The 16,393-nt window shown below is 33.6% G+C and overlaps 4 protein-coding genes across 4 annotated transcripts; 3 read left to right on the top strand and 1 right to left on the bottom strand.

Annotated features, from left to right (window-relative positions):
• The first annotated feature begins 1,340 nt into the window (after nucleotides 1-1,340).
• Nucleotides 1,341-3,055, top strand: LOC101219774 (E3 ubiquitin-protein ligase PUB23). Its single transcript, XM_004134309.3, has one exon. It carries the CDS (start codon nucleotides 1,522-1,524, stop codon nucleotides 2,767-2,769), a length of 1,248 nt encoding a protein of 415 aa, XP_004134357.1. The 5' UTR covers nucleotides 1,341-1,521; the 3' UTR covers nucleotides 2,770-3,055.
• A 3,629-nt stretch (nucleotides 3,056-6,684) lies between these two features.
• LOC101219533 (pentatricopeptide repeat-containing protein At1g08070, chloroplastic) lies at nucleotides 6,685-8,017 on the top strand. The gene is made up of 2 exons (XM_031883098.1): nucleotides 6,685-7,848; nucleotides 7,964-8,017. Exons 1-2 carry the CDS (start codon nucleotides 6,685-6,687, stop codon nucleotides 8,015-8,017), a joined length of 1,218 nt encoding a protein of 405 aa, XP_031738958.1.
• Nucleotides 8,018-8,052: 35 nt separating this feature from the next.
• Nucleotides 8,053-8,649, top strand: LOC116402790 (pentatricopeptide repeat-containing protein At1g08070, chloroplastic-like). Its single transcript, XM_031883089.1, has one exon. The coding sequence runs from the start codon at nucleotides 8,053-8,055 to the stop codon at nucleotides 8,647-8,649; it is 597 nt and encodes a 198-aa protein (XP_031738949.1).
• Nucleotides 8,650-8,808: 159 nt separating this feature from the next.
• LOC101221427 (3-hydroxyisobutyryl-CoA hydrolase 1) lies at nucleotides 8,809-16,339 on the bottom strand. The gene is made up of 14 exons (XM_004133897.3): nucleotides 16,184-16,339; nucleotides 15,689-15,769; nucleotides 15,259-15,330; nucleotides 14,364-14,427; nucleotides 14,069-14,148; nucleotides 13,898-13,981; nucleotides 13,693-13,777; nucleotides 11,561-11,646; nucleotides 10,746-10,867; nucleotides 10,323-10,383; nucleotides 10,062-10,160; nucleotides 9,436-9,537; nucleotides 9,304-9,345; nucleotides 8,809-9,158 (listed from the first exon to the last, which is right to left on the bottom strand). The coding sequence occupies exons 1-14, from the start codon at nucleotides 16,220-16,222 to the stop codon at nucleotides 9,021-9,023; spliced, it is 1,155 nt and encodes a 384-aa protein (XP_004133945.1). The 5' UTR covers nucleotides 16,223-16,339; the 3' UTR covers nucleotides 8,809-9,020.
• Nucleotides 16,340-16,393: the final 54 nt, after the last annotated feature.

Raw genomic sequence — 16,393 nt, 5'->3', positions numbered from 1 at the left:
AAAAGATGGGTTAATATTAATCCCGGCAAGTCTTTCGGATCTAATTCAATTTACAATACATTACTCTTTTCTAAAGTCAAACCATTTTCTATTTTTCATTTTCTTTGTTTTGTTTACTACACCCTCTATTTTGCTTTATTTTCACATTTATTAGAATTGTGAATTCAATTTTTTTTTATACTAAAACAAATAAAATATTTATAAAATATCATCGTCTATCTACAATTAACATAAACAATAGTCTATCTTAACATATTGGGATCATTTTCTATATTTATAATTATTTTCATAAGTTTTATCATTCAAAACAATTTTTTTTAAGTTATTCTAAATATATCTATAATTTATTATAATTTACCATATATTACAATAAACTATAGATAGATTGTGATTTTTTTTTTCTATATTTGTAAGTATTTTTTAGAAGTTTTGTTATTTAAAAAAAAATCTTTTATTTTTTTTAAAATTTTGCATAAACAATTTTGTGTTTGGAACCTATACTTGTTGATCTTTTTCTATATTTGTAAGTTGAATTTGAAATTCGACATGGTTCCAATATTTCTATAAATTATAGTAATAATATATCGATGTTTATTTGGAGGATGTTCACAATGTATCCAACTCGCAAAGTGTAATTTTTAAAAATTTTCAAAGTACGAGTAATTAAAAAAATAAAGAAGAATTTTTTTACAAATTTATTATAGATAAAAGGATTGTATTAAGAAAAAACAATTATATAGCTAGGCTACTTCGTACATAAAAATTATCGTATTACCGATTCCTTAAAATTTCGTATACGTGCTAAGAACAATGCTTATATTTAATCCATATTATTAATGAAAATTTGGAATAAGAATTTATTGTTTAATTGGGTTATTGGGTAACATGAATGCACATTTAGAGAATTAAAAAAGGGAAATAGTTATTATAAAAAAAAGAAATGTCAATGCCCTACTTGTGATGCATCCAACTTATATGCATTATTAACACTGAGTTGGTTCAACTACAAATTAATAAAATTACCAAACTAATTTTGGGTTGAAATATATTGCATTTTTTGGTATGTACATATTTACTAATACTATTCACTTCAACTATCTTCATGCTCTTTCATTATTCACATACTAAATACTTTTAACCTATGATTTTAAAATTAAAATTCCTATGTATTCTATTTGCCATTTAAATCTTAAAAATATTTGACAAAAAATGCAAATAGGAAGAAATTAAAATTGTTAAAAAATACAAAGACTACTAGAGGTTTCGTATTGCTTCCCATTTCTAACATTACAGCTTCCATTATTTGCAATCAAACCCACCGATTTCATTTGACTTTTATTTCTTTATTTCTTTTATTTCTTTTATTTCTTTTATTTCTTTTTATTGAATTTGTCAAAAGGGTTTATGACGTCATCTTACAAACGGCTTCCTATAAGACGAGACCCTTCTTCTTCTCTCTGTTGTCGCCATTGGAGCGTTTGATCGGAGCTTTGAAGTAAAGAGATTCTTCTATCATCATCAATGGATTCTGATTTTCCTCCTCTTTTTCGATGCCCCATTTCCATGGAGCTCATGGAAGATCCGGTCACTGTCTCTACCGGCGTCACCTACGATAGAAAGAGCATTGAAAAATGGCTTTTTACTTACAATAAAAAAACTTGTCCGGCGACGATGCAGACACTCGCTGCCGGTGCTGAAGACTTCGTCATCACCCCTAATCTGAATCTCAAGCGCCTCATTCTCGCTTGGAAAATCAATGATTCTGCCTTGACGCCGGCGACGGCGCTCGAGGAAGTCTCGTCGCTTCTTGCTACTGTTGAGTCTTCTCCATTCAAGGTTAGTTCTTTGAGGAAATTGAGATCGATGGTTGAAATGAACGATGGGATGAAATCGGAGTTTATTAGATTGAGTGGGATTGGGATTGTTGTTAATGTTGTGATTCAAATTCTTATTGATTGTTCTGATTTCTCGACGTTGGACACTTGTGAAGAGGCTTTGGGCGTTCTGTGTCAGTTTCCGATTTCAAATGAAGATAAACTGTTCGACGAAATGTATAAGAGAGAAGAATTGATGAAATCGATTGCTGTTGTTGTACAAAGGGGAAGTGCAGAAGGGCGTTTTTACGCTGTGAAAATCCTTAGAAATATTGCTAAAAACACCAATTACAATTGGGGATCTATTATGGAAGAACAGGGGATTGATTTCTTCAAGCCATTGTTGGAGCTTGTATCGGACGAATTTCCCACAAAGGCTAGCTCATGTGCATTAGATGTAATGATAGAAATTCTCTCATCCTCGAAAAGGAGTCGAGTGAAGGCGATCGAAGCTGGGGCAGTGTGGATTCTGATCGAGCTTTTACCGGAGTCGGGGCGATCGAAATGCGAGAGAATGCTGCAGATTCTGCAGAGTTTATGTGAATGTGCTGAAGGGAGATTAGCTTTGGTAGAACATGGGATGGGAATTGCAGCTGTGACTAAGAAGATTTTGAATGTTTCATATGTAGCAACAAAAATTGGGGTGAAGATTTTGCTTTGGATTAGTAGTTTTCACCCAAGGGAAAGGGTTGTAGATGAGATGATGGCATGTGGGGCAGTGAAGAAGCTGCTGATGATACTACACATGGACAGCACCGGTGTCGGTGACGGTGGCCGGAGTTCGACCAAGGAGAAGGTGATCAAGATTTTGAAGATGCATGGGAACAAATGGAGGCGTAGTCCATGTTTTCCTAGTGAGTTGAAGAATTATTTGAAGTTTGTGAATGATGAATGATATTGATCTTTGCTAAAGAAATCAACATACTATAGGAAATAATAATAATAATAATCCGTTTGTAACACATTTTTGCTCAATTTTAATTGAGTTTTGGAAATATATAGTAATTGAATAGGGTATTTTTTAAAAATATATGATGATTGATTTTTGTTTTTGAGTTATTTGATGAGTTTTGTTTGTGTAGTGAATATGGTTTGAATTCATTTTTTTTTTTCTCTTTAGATCAAAGCTTATAATTGTGGTAGTTTTCTATAAGTATGAACTACTCGGGTTTGTTATTTTATATTAGTATATCTTAATGTTTAATTTTTGTATTTTGAGAAATTTTTTATGAAATAATTATATATCGATTTATCACTCATATCAATATCAAGAGTTCATGACAATGTATAAATATCGACATATCGATAAAATTTAATATCATAATTCAAACTTTTTATTTGTTCTTAAAAAGTTAACTTATTCACTGAGCTTTTAAAACTATTTATTTAATTATTATCAAAAGGGTTTTTCCAAATCTTAAAAACTTGAACACCATTTTTTTTCATTTTTGAAAAAGTTTTCTTTTAGAATAAAAAATTTACCTTCAAAATGTCAAACTCAAACATAACTTAACTAATTAAGATATCATATAATATGTTATCTACTAACCGTTCTTAAGGTAAAAAAATCAAACCTATACATCACCATACATTAACTTATGGTTACAATGTCTAACAAATTTACGACCATACATAAATTTCTCTCCCTACCTTAATGATGTAATACATAGTAGGTTAATTACAAAGTGGAAGTCGTTCAATAACACGTCATTTTGAATGTCCAACAAATGTTTAAAAAAAAATTACATACCCTATTTAATATAAAATTGAATTGTCTAGAAGAGTTACAACGTTTCGAGTTTCAAATTTATATCAAAATACAACTAAGAAAACTTTTAAATGATTAAAACAAAAATTAAATTTGAATGTTACACACTTCATATTTCATAACCATCTTTAAAGTTGAATTTTGAAAAATTAACTAGAAATGAGAACCTTGGTATCTAGAAGAATGACATATTCAAAAAAATTGTCGACTGAAAGCTTTATGATTTTGATACAAACTCATTTATGTATAAATTCAACGGACAGAAAGTTGAAGAATGGTTTGAACTCTCGATCGATGTGAATCCATGTATGGTCTATTTTGATTTTAACGAAAAGACCCTTTAAATTAAACTAATAATGTTGAAAATAAAATATCAAAGCAACAGAGATTTGGTGGGGTATTTGTTTTCCTTTTTCTTTTGTCATTATGGTTTTATGTTTGAGTTATTGAAGACTTTTGGATAAACAGAAGGAATGCACTCCTTTCCTTTCCATTATTATTTCTCCACTTTTTACAGTTGAATTTCTTTGGTTGGGTCCATCTTTTTATGCATTTCTACTCATTTTTATCTCCAAAAATAGTCAAACCCCACTTGAGAAAATTATTTTAAATCACTTTACAAAGGCTTCCTTTTTTCCCCCCCATTTTCTTTTGTATGCATAATCCAAATATGCTTATGTTGGAAGCAAGAACAAAGTGCACATCAGCATTATTTACCCTTCCCAACCCAACCCATTTTACTCAACCACTTCAACTCACCTCCTTATAACTAATTTACCCTAAATTTCTTGAAGAAAAAAATCTTCTTAGAAAAAAAACTTTTGAGTATTTCAAAACTATTAAAAACTTATCAACATTTGCATTAAATTTGAACCCACAAATACATGGGTGTGATGTTAGATCTCAATCCTTATCTAACATTCTAATGAACTTTTGTAAAAATTTTAAACCTAACATCACAGTTTCTTTTATTTTTCTATAAAAAATCTTTAAACGGAGAGTTATGTTTAGAAAATTATTTTAAACAACAAAGCTTTTGACATAGATAATAATCTATTGCGGTCTATCATGACATCCTTTCAAAAAAATTATTTTGCTATATTTTACAAATATTTGAAAACAATGTTTATGACATTTTCTATAATTTCACGGATATAGTAATAAAATATATTTAAGTTGCTTAAAAAGAAGTTGAGTTGTCCTGATTACAAGTTCATAGACTACAATTTTATAGAGGGTGTCTTGCCAAGTAAATGACAGCACATCGATCTTAGAAAATTTGAAGATGAATATTATTTAATCAATCGAAGTTATGTTATCCAATATATATATATATAAAGCCATCTCTTCAGTCTCTTATTTTTAGTTTTCTTCTATGCGCAGATTCATTCATAATTCTTCTTCAATAAGATTACTTGTACTTGAAAAATTATGAACTAACAGCTTCCTTTGATAAGAAGTTACTTGAGTTATTATTTGAAGAATGTGGGACATCCCATTAAAGTTAATTAATAGAGAGGTTGGCTGTTGGTTGCAAATGGAAGATGGAGAAACTTTGATTTGGTTTTTGGGGCCAAAAAGGAATTTTAAAAAAAAGGTCTTTTTGATGGGGTTTGGCTGAAAAATATTTCTTACCTAACCGTTGGCTCCAAATTCATTAAAACTTATTGGCAAATCTTCGAATATATATATATATAGAGGTATTTTCTTTCTTTTAAATTTATGTATTTGAGAATGAATTAACATGGTTATCAAAGTTACTCACAAATATAACTTAATCTAACCAAAAAGTTAAATTCCTTCCGGAAGGTTTTAAGTTAATTAGTGATTTAAGATAGTATTAGATCAATGTGATCCGAGATGTCTTGTATACAAACTCCTACTTGTTTCCTCTCCAATGATCTTCTCTCTCACATGTTAAGACTTTATTCATATTTCGAGCCAAAAGAGTGATAGATATATATTAAATGTCTGCACCCATTAACCTTTGGGACCAATCAGTGGTTTTAAGATTAATTACAAAATAAATAAATTATTGAGCATGATGAACGTATGGTTGAGTTGGGTAGGATTCTCTCATAATTTTTAAATTAATGAAAGAATTATCAAATTATGTATTTTTCTTTCCAAAGAGAAATTAATATAATCTAGAACATTCAAACCAAATTAGACTACCAAATCGAAAATAGCCTAATACAAAATAAAAAGATTTTTTAAAGATATAAATGTAATAATAAAAAAATATTTAAATACAATAAAAACTTACTTTTAGTCCCTATAAAAGCAGAAACATCAATTTGAAATTTTATTTTGTAATAATTTAATACTTTTCTTCAAAATTGGTAACAATTTAATTTAGATGGTAAAAATTAACAAAATACATAGCCTACATCACATAAAATAAAATTAAAATCTAGTTTTGATGTACTTTTTTATGTTAAAACTAAATTGCTGCAAATCCAAGTATAATGATTGGATTATTACTTCCGAAACTAAATTGTTATTTTCATGAAAATCAAGGGGCCAAAAGTGTTTTTAACTTTCTTAATTTTTTTAACAAAAAAGGAAAAAGAAACTGACTTTTTATTGTCCAACTCACGTCAGTTAAATGGTCGGCATCCGTGAACCTAAACTAAACATAACATTAAATCAACTAATGTTGAAATTTTCACTAACGACCAAGTTGAATCTCATTTCATCCATTAGTCAATTCATGTCCTCCTTATCTCTTTCAAATTGAATGGTCCAAATGGGCAACCTTATCTTTGGCAATACATAGTTTAAACCCAATAGAAAGAAATTATAACAAAACCAAATCTGATGGTTTTGAACCAAACCCTCTACTTCTTCGTTGCAAATCATCCTCATTATATGCTCCAAACAGTTTCTTCATTATGTTCAACAAGCCATTCCACCTCTTCTTACCAACCCACTTCAATACCCAATCTCAAATTCAACCAAAAACCATATCCCATTTTCCCCCTCTTAGAGAAAAGCACAAAATGGACACAATTGACAGAATTACAACAACTTCATGCACAAATGGTAGTTACAGGCTTCATCCACCATAAGCCATCATTAAACAAGCTCATTGCCCATGTCCTCTCAATGGGCTCGCTTGGAGTTGGCTATGCTTATTCAGTTTTTGCTCACACTAGAGAGTTAGATGTACTTACTTGGAATTCCATGTTGAGAGCCTTTGTGAATTCCAATATGCCGAGAAGGGCGCTCCAAAGTTATACTGAGATGCTCGAACGGTCGAGGAATGTTCCTGATAGATTCACATTTCCTTCTCTGCTAAAGGGTTGTGCACTTTTATTGGAATTCAAAGTTGGGAAGGTTCTACACGGGCAAGTTGTCAAGTATATGCTTCATTCGGACCTGTACATAGAAACCACATTGTTAAATATGTACGCAGCCTGTGGAGATTTAAAATCTGCGAGGTTCCTGTTTGAGAGAATGGGTCATAGAAATAAAGTGGTGTGGACTTCGATGATTAGTGGTTATATGAAAAACCATTGTCCTAATGAGGCTTTGCTATTGTATAAGAAGATGGAGGAAGATGGGTTTAGCCCTGATGAAGTTACCATGGCGACCCTTGTATCAGCTTGTGCTGAATTAAAAGATTTGGGCGTTGGAATGAAGCTGCATTCTCATATTCGGGAGATGGATATGAAGATTTGTGCTGTTCTAGGAAGTGCTTTGGTTAACATGTATGCTAAATGTGGGGATCTAAAAACTGCAAGGCAAGTGTTTGACAAATTGTCTGATAAAGACGTATATGCTTGGTCAGCTTTGATTTTCGGTTATGTCAAGAACAATAGAAGCACAGAGGCGTTACAGTTATTTAGAGAAGTGGCTGGCGGCTCAAACATGCGTCCCAATGAAGTCACAATTCTAGCCGTCATTTCGGCCTGTGCTCAACTGGGTGACTTAGAAACAGGGAGATGGGTTCATGACTACATTACCAGGACTCAGAAGGGTCATTCTGTTAGTTTGAACAACTCGTTGATTGACATGTTTTCAAAGTGTGGAGACATAGATGCTGCTAAAAGAATCTTTGATAGCATGTCGTATAAAGATTTGATCTCTTGGAATTCTATGGTGAATGGTTTTGCTCTACACGGCCTTGGCAGGGAGGCTCTTGCTCAGTTCCGTCTAATGCAGACGACAGACTTACAGCCAGATGAAATAACTTTCATTGGGGTACTGACTGCCTGCAGCCACGCAGGGTTAGTTCAAGAGGGGAAGAAGCTATTCTATGAAATAGAAGCATTATATGGAGTCAGACTTAAGTCGGAGCATTATGGGTGCATGGTAGATCTTTTATGTAGAGCAGGACTTCTGGCAGAAGCTCGGGAATTTATCCGAGTAATGCCTTTACAGCCAGATGGTGCAATATGGGGCTCTATGCTTGGGGCTTGCAGAGTATATAACAATCTTGAGCTAGGAGAGGAAGCTGCGAGATTCCTGCTAAAACTCGAACCAACAAATGACGGAGTTTACATTTTGCTCTCTAACATTTATGCAAAAAGGAAAATGTGGAATGAAGTGAAAAAGGTAAGAGAATTAATGAATGAGAAAGGAATTCAGAAAACACCTGGTTGCAGTTCAGTTGTTATAGATAACATCGCCCATTCATTTCTGGCTGGAGATTGTTCTCACCCAGAAATAGCTGAAATATCTATAATGCTTCGACAAGTTAGAGAGAAACTGAAGCTGGCAGGTTATGTTGCAGATACCTCAGAAGTATTGCTCAACATTGATGATAATAAGAAGGAAGAGTCAGTTTCTCAACATAGTGAAAAACTAGCTTTATGTTATGGCTTATTGAAATCAGAGATAGGTGGAAGAATTGTTATCCTGAAGAACCTCAGGGTCTGCTCAGACTGTCATACTTTAATAAAACTAGTCTCAAAGATTTACCAAAGGCAGATTACGTTAAGAGATCGAAACCGTTTCCACCACTTCAAAGATGGTTCCTGTTCTTGCAGAGATTACTGGTGAAGCGTGTATGATGTACCTATGCATGGCACTGCAGAAAAATTTGAATGATATTACCCTATCACAGCCACAGAATTAGTGTAATATGGGGTTAGGAAATGAGCTAATTCCTTCTCCTGCATAAATAGAAAATAGGCTTACAAGAAATAACATTGAACAGTGTAGAATAAACTAAATCTATTACCAATTCCTCATAAATAACATAAATACTTTATTTTACATATGTTCGGTGGTTGTAGAATAAATTAAATCTACTACTGATTCCTCATACTGGAAGCCTTATTTCTGACAGTTACCCATCCACCACCAATAGACCTAAACAACTAGCCAAGAACTAAGATATATTTATCAAGTAAGTAGCGAACTCAGGGAAATTAGAGCTTTGAAATGGCTGAAGGGGGCAAGTTGGATCTTGCAGGGAGCTTTAGGTCTTCCCACTCTTCGTCTTCAATCCTAGAAAAGTACCTCTCGACCATAGCATCAGTGACAAGCTCCAGACTGGAGGGTTCCCACTAAAGAAAGATAGACCAGAAAAGGAAAAAGAAGAAAACAGAAGATAAGCGAAAGGATGTACAACCTTAAAATGTACATCTGAGTATTATCAATAACATGCAAGAGATCTCGGAGACATAATAACAAGCAAGAGATTTTGTGTACCTTTGGGTTCCGATCCTTATCCAACAGTATAGCTCGGCAACCCTGCATTTAATGAAACAGCATTATGATCTTTAATAATAAAAATGTCAAAGTTGAGGGATCGGGCCAAAATAGTCCAAGTCAGTTGAAGACCTCCACGAAATCTTTGCTGACTTCCCCCCTCAGGACATGACAAACCATTCTATATTCACGAATGAGACACTGACCAACACCTTGAAGTCTACCCTCTCTGATCTGTCAATTCAGAAAGAGACCATATTAAGCTTCCTGTTATTGATCATTATATACCGAAGATTAAAAAGAATAAAAAGGACAACGAAGTTATTAGGGAGTTGCGTGAGTCATCCAATAGAAAGGATGATTATCCACAAGACGGTTAGGAGAGTTGGTTATTTGGATGGTTATCAATAGTAGTTTAAATGTTGGTAGTCAGATCTGCAGTGGTTTAATCTCTTTGGTTATTTGGATGGTTATTGATAGTAGGTTAAAGTTCTGAACACTTCCCTTGGTGAAAACCTCGAGTGCACTATTATCTACTCCCTTTTCCCTTCACATTGTGGGTGCTCTCTTTGGTAAGAAAAAGGCTTCACTTCATTTAAATTTTATTCTGTCACAGTATCTAAGATGATGCAAAAGTTCTTTTTGATTAACATCATGAAATCTCAATATCTAAAACAATAACCGATCATCAAACTTCTTTCAAGTAGAAGCCCTTCATAGAAAGGTACTGTTTGAAACTTATTAGGATGATCGCTCACCGATCTCAATGAGATTTTGAGACTTGTTGGTGATGCCTTCTTCAAGTCCTGAATCGTTGAAGTGATCCAATCATCTTTCTTTTTCAGTGCCTCGTCTTCCTACAAGAGCAAATTAGCAGACTATAATTAGTTAAATGGAGCAATCCCTCCTATGACCATAATCATACATGTCCAATGAACTTCAAGAAAAATAAGAAGATAAGAGTCATATTATAAGAAGCATATAGGCAAGAAGATATTGTATTATCCACATGAGCTTACAAGAGCAGCCAAAATGTCTTCAACTGTTCTTCGAGAGAAGCACTTGTCAATAACATCCAACCTGTTACAACACAGAATTGACTCTGTTTGTAAACCAAAAATTATCTTTTAAATTGAACTTCTAAATCTTTCAAAATTTTACAATTAGGAAAGATGAAGATATATAATATATTATAACGACAACATGAGGGGGCTGATTACTAGGTGAATAATTATTAAAAGAAAGGATGGTATAAAATACTGCTTTGCAATTTATACAAATAAAATATTTTTACTACTAAGAACTCAGATCGGGTTTTTGATAGGAAGCCCTATAAACAGAAATACCCTATATGAGAAAATCGTTGATAATAACAATGCACAAAGAAAAAAATGCTACTAGGGCAAAAAGAGAAAAGTAATAAATCAAAGATGAAGTCACACCGGTGATAAACACTTTGCCCTTTCAGAATTGGTCTTTGGGAAAATTTATCAATAATTGATGAAATGATGCTTGGTTCACTTGTATCTGCTCTGCAAAGTGCTTCCTCTAAGTGCGTCAATTTCTGGTCATTGATACGAGTAACAAAAAATGAAGAAGAAATATCATCTTTTTAATAAAATAATGGAAGATATAGATTAAAGTGAAAACCTGAGATGTAGGGCTTGGTATAACTCAAATAGAAAAAGAAAGATAAATTTTAAGTGAGCACATTGCAGAGTTCAAGTAATTAATGTCAACTACTCACTTAGTTAAAGAATTTGAACTTCCCCAAAAGTGAAATCATTAGAACTAAAATCGAATTAGCAGAGAAAGTGAACAATCCAAATGAGTTAAATTCGATTGAGAATATAACAAATTCAAGCTATGAAGATTCTTAACAATTTTTACTCGGGGAAGTAGGATAATTGAATCAAACACTATACTCAGAAATATCAAAATTGCAAATTCCTTAATATTTTTTAAGTTTCTTTTTTGAAGAAAAAACTAAAAAACATACACTTAACATTGTTATTTCTAAGCAATTAACCACATAAATTATTTCTTTTACAAAAGATAACCATGGGTGGACATGTCATATATATCTCAACCACTGTTAGGAAACAACCACTTATCCTATTACATATGTTATTGAAAACTTACACAATATGACATTTTTTTTTATTTGAAACAATTCTTTCCCTAACCAGGGAATACGAATATCTTTCTTTTTTCTACTCATCATTTGAGCATCATAGAAATTTAGGAGGCATTATACCTCTGAAGTGACAAAGTGAGTAGCAAGGCCACATGCAAGCATTTCAGCACCATCCAACCTGGCACCTGTTAGCCCAACATATTCACCTGCAAAAAGTTTACCAAACTAATAAGGCTGGATGCATGGAGTACCTCCAAGCACAAGGAACTTTTACTACATTAGTTGTCAGATGAAAAACATTTTAAGGAGGTACTCTGCTCTCTTGTTGAGCTTCCAATATTTCTCTTAAGTATCATGGATCATAAACAAATAATTTTCCAGCTATGTTTATTGATCATGGGGAAATCTTTACGTCAGTAATCTTCATCGTAGATTGAAAGTACATAGGCAGACACTTGCAGGAGCTTTCACTTCATAAGTTGCGGCATTTCAAAGGTTTAGAAGGGCTGATGCTGATTCTCCAAAACTTGACTTTGGGCTTGAGCCTGCAGAGTGAACTTCAGCTTGAGTACAATGAAGTGATAAGCTTTGACCCCTGGGTCAGAGACTCAGACCCAAGTTTCAAAAAGGTTTACTTTGTCACAAAATCCATGCAGCAGGAAGCCTGAGTTAAGAAGGTAGACATTTACAGGGTGGGCCTCAGCTGAAGTTATTGGATCTTGATCTCTCCACTATCATTGCAGGGGGATAAAAGAACATAGTCTGAAATCTGTTCTGATCTCGGATCACAAATGAACAATATTTGGATTCTGATTGGAACCTGCGCTTATTTTGAACCTAAGATATTTTAAGGATCAACAACTATTTAGATTCGAACATACTCTGGTCACTTTGCTCATGAAGGGCCACGTATCTGAAACTAGAAAAATTAGCCACAGATTGATTTAGTACCAGCTCATGTACTAGAGCAGAAGTGTTTCAAGTATCCCTAAGAGACCAATCACGTGAATTATAGATATAACTAGGAACATTCTAGAGATCCTAGCTTAGGAATGCCATTATTCCATCAAGTGATATTTTTCTCAATGAAAGTTGTTTCTATAAAAAGGGGGAAAAAGAGGGGAAAAAAGAGGGTAAAAAAGCCAATATTTTATTGATGATAATGGATGGCTGTGAACAATATGAATCAAAGTTTTGAGGGAGAGGAGGAATCTTCAACAGTTAGAAACCTAAGGATTCAGACAACGCAGATAAGTAGGCACGGCCAATGCTCAACTAAGAACAAGCCAGAGAACCTCAATCAGAAAACATATTATTCTATCATTCATGATGGATATTTAAGATAAAGTTCTAAGAGGGGGATGAGGAAGCCTCAGCCCCTGGGAAATCAATGATTTTGAAATGGCCTTCAAATAGGCATGGCTCTTTCTTTCTCACAGTTAATTGCTTCAATGCCAATAATTTGGGAAACTATTAATGCAACTTCATTATTCTATGCTTCAAGAAGTAAAACTTTATTCTGTCCAGAAAAAAGAGATGTCTAGGTAATGTGAACTAATAGTTTATAATATCATGTATCTACTGGGTGTAGGTATATCATCCACGCGAGTAGCCAATATAAAGTCTGTTCATTTCCTTTATATTTCAGGTGCTTCGATCAAAAAGTCAGAAATCATACCTAAAAGTTCATGAATTCAATTAAAACAGCAAATTGGAATTTGTTGGTCTCCATGCTGAAATCAACCGGAGTCATGAAAGACAATAGCTAGGGAGAAGAATATTTCTTCTCTACAACATAATTGAAATAGAAAAATGGTTGAAAGAATAAGAGAAGCCACTAGCTAAGGGTCTCTGACTGGAACCAGGGAAACAATTTGATTTCAGATATTGAGGCAACTCAACCGATGCCTTTATTGAGGTTACTGATCAGTGCCAACTTGCTAATAGAACCTGCCCTCCATTCTTCCCCCACTTCAACTTCAACTTGACAAAGGATAACTTTATTGCTGGATTATCCCGATAAAGTTACCAAGCTAAAATCGAAATGAATCACATAAGGAAAGTGGGGACAGAATGCAACTCGGTTCAACTTGACTAAGCCAGGACGAGCTCATCCAAGGAAAAGGCTTGCTTTGTTTGGTTAGCAAATATTGTCCGTATGCTTTAATGTCCATAATGCTCGATATTAAAAAATCTACATACATACATGATACACAAACACGTGTTATCTAGGTTAAGATAATTAGTCATACCAAAAAACCCCGGTAGTCTTGACAAGTAATAAGAAGCACCGACATCTGGGAAGAGCCCTAAAGCAGTTTCAGGCATTGCAAACACCTACAGAAAGTAAATTACCAGATTAATGAATAGTGTAATTAATTTATTTTTTTTATTTGAACTATAGAAGGGCATTAGATCAATAATTCGAGAACCGTTCAGAGCTTCAGTAAGGTATACCGATTTCTCCGTTGCAACACGGAATCTACCATGTATTGAAACACCTGCGCCTCCTCCCATTACAATACCATCAAGTAGAGAAACCTTAAAAATATTCAAAGAAATAAAAAATAATATCAAGTAAAATCACCTTGGACAAAAATTACCTGCACTTAGTGCAACCAAAATTACCTGTGGCTTGCTGAAAGTTGCTAGCAAATAATTTAAGGTGAACTCTTTCCGGAAGAAATAAGCACCTTTTTTCCAATCACCTAACTCACATAAACCAGGATTATGATTAGCTAAGTAAATATTTTTCCATATTATCAAGTTAACTTCTCCACAACTCTTATCAGCTAGATAACAAGCCAACTGTAAACACCTCAAATTATGAGCAGGTATGATGATCTAAAACTCCAACCTCAAACATCAATTGGGTGCTGAGAAGTAGTTGATACCGTGAGTTGTACAATAAAAACAAACTTACCCCTTTTTATGTCATGAACCACAGCTGACACATCACCCCCAGCACAAAAGGCTCTTCCTTTCCCCTACTAGCACATATAAGATACTCAACTAATTCACAAATTATTCATTAAAAGTAGGCAACAATAAAATAAAACTGCAACCAAATACTTCATAGAAAATAGAACAAATGCTTGAGCATTTGATATTGTTGTTTACGTCAGATGCCTTTGGTATACTATGTAATCAACAGCATTTCTTGTATAGTTTATACAGACTATCATAATAGACCAGCTCATTAACTAAAATACAATTCACCAAATCATCTTTCATTTCTCATTCTTACCTACAAAGTTGCAATGCCAAAAAAAAAAAAAAAATCCCAAACAAAATCTACAAAGATAATAAAAATAAGGGAACGTGTCATTTTTCACTATTTTGAGACTAGATTGACACGCTACGTTGGCTAAATTGGGAGATCTAATAACAAAATTGGGTAATTTTACTACTTGGTCTTGATAAATTATAAAAATCCCTTGTTTGAATTTAATATTAATTTGATGAAATTATAACTTTGCACAGCTAAGTATGAAGTTAAAATTGACTCATTTGTGAAACGATGAATTTTTATGAATAATAAATATTATTGTAAAAAATAGAATTGTGGGCTCTTATCGTCCAAATAATTCATGAAGGCCTGGTTAATGGAGGCAATGAGTGTCTAACCGTGTAAGAGGTTTAAAATGAGGCATGGTATGGTTTCAAGTTCCACGATTAACTCCAAACATTTTCCAGGAAGATAATAGGTTAGTGCCATTTGAACAAGATAACAAGGGAAGCGTAGGTGAAGTGGTGAACAATAAGAGATATGGATATGAAATCGATATATAAAAATTATTAATGGAGAAGTGCAATACCTTGACGACCACAAGTTTCACACTGGGATCTGCCTCATCATAGGCAACAAAGAGTTCTAATAGGCGGGAAACCTGAATTGAAAGATGAAGAAAAGTACAAGTTAGAGAGTTCTATCTATTTTCTCAGCTCTGAAACTTCATTGCATCGTAAATTCCACCAAAATCTGAGCACAAGAATTGAATTGTTTAATTAGTGCTAATCCATGGCGAAACCTTACCATGTTCTCAAACTTCAACAGAACTCACGTCATTACGTGAAATAATAGCATTATTCTTTCTGTCTTTATCCATATGAACTCCGTGAACGTTCCGTACATATGGAATACTTCAATTACGCAGAATTATAAATATAAAACTAAAAGAAAACGCAACAGCCAAAGCTCCAACTGGAACAGAAAAACGCAAGACTGGGATTAATCGCAAGCCTCACCATTGTAAATGAAAGAGCATTCAACTGCTTAGTTCGGTTTAAAGTCAATAATCTCACAAACCGCTTCTCTTCCACTAAAACCTGTTGGAAAGAAAATTATCAACTGAAACATATAAGACAGCAACTCTCTCCATTTCTCATAAGAATCAACAACTCAATTTAAACCGTATGTGTAGATAGAGAAAAGCTAAGCTAATAATCCCCATATTATTAGCGGGCAGTTCTAAATTCGCAGAAAATAAAATTTCAGTATCTATAACCTCCTTTACTTACAGTTATAGCTAACGACAAAGATAAACAACAAAATAAAAAGAACTTCATAGTGATTAAATGGCTTCGTGGAGATGAATTATCACCTTCTTTATAAGAAATTTCTCATTCAATTAAAGCTAATAAAACGAAAATTGTAGCAAATTCCGATATGGATCTTCCAAGCTTCACAAAAATGGCAATTGTTTAATCTGAACAAGAGCACGATAGAGAGAGAGAGAGAACCTGATCCTCATCAGTTCGGGTAGAATCGAAAGATGCCATTGATCGCAAATCGTCTCGTTCAATGAAGTGAAAAGGAAACAGAGAGTGTGCGGAAGCCAAATAGCTTACGATTCAGCTACCAGACTCGGGCTTTGGCGCTTTACGTTTGTTTGCTCTTCTAAGCGTGGGTTTTTGGAAGGAAGCTGACACTGAAACTACATGTCGTCTTGA

The sequence above is a fragment of the Cucumis sativus genome, chromosome 3 (assembly GCF_000004075.3).
Source record: "Cucumis sativus cultivar 9930 chromosome 3, Cucumber_9930_V3, whole genome shotgun sequence".
In the NCBI taxonomy this organism is placed as follows: Eukaryota; Viridiplantae; Streptophyta; class Magnoliopsida; order Cucurbitales; family Cucurbitaceae; genus Cucumis; species Cucumis sativus.
The sequence above is the reverse complement of the archived record's forward strand: the minus strand, read 5'-3'. Positions and strand labels throughout refer to the sequence as shown.

Excerpts from the sequence above, each read along its gene's own strand:
- LOC101221427 (XM_004133897.3), bottom strand. The coding sequence starts at position 16,222 with ATGGCATCTTTCGATTCTACCCGAACTGATGAGGATCAG. Across the intron at positions 15,770-16,183 it reads CCCGAACTGATGAGGATCAG|GTTTTAGTGGAAGAGAAGCG; the intron begins GTTCTCTCTCTC and ends TCTTTCCAACAG. Across the intron at positions 11,647-13,692 it reads AAGACTACCGGGGTTTTTTG|GTGAATATGTTGGGCTAACA; the intron begins GTATGACTAATT and ends AACTTTTTGCAG.
- LOC116402790 (XM_031883089.1), top strand. The coding sequence starts at position 8,053 with ATGCTTGGGGCTTGCAGAGTATATAACAATCTTGAGCTAGGAGAGGAA.
- LOC101219533 (XM_031883098.1), top strand. The coding sequence starts at position 6,685 with ATGGTAGTTACAGGCTTCATCCACCATAAGCCATCATTAAACAAGCTC. Across the intron at positions 7,849-7,963 it reads ATGAAATAACTTTCATTGGG|ATCTTTTATGTAGAGCAGGA; the intron begins GTACTGACTGCC and ends GGTGCATGGTAG.
- LOC101219774 (XM_004134309.3), top strand. The coding sequence starts at position 1,522 with ATGGATTCTGATTTTCCTCCTCTTTTTCGATGCCCCATTTCCATGGAG.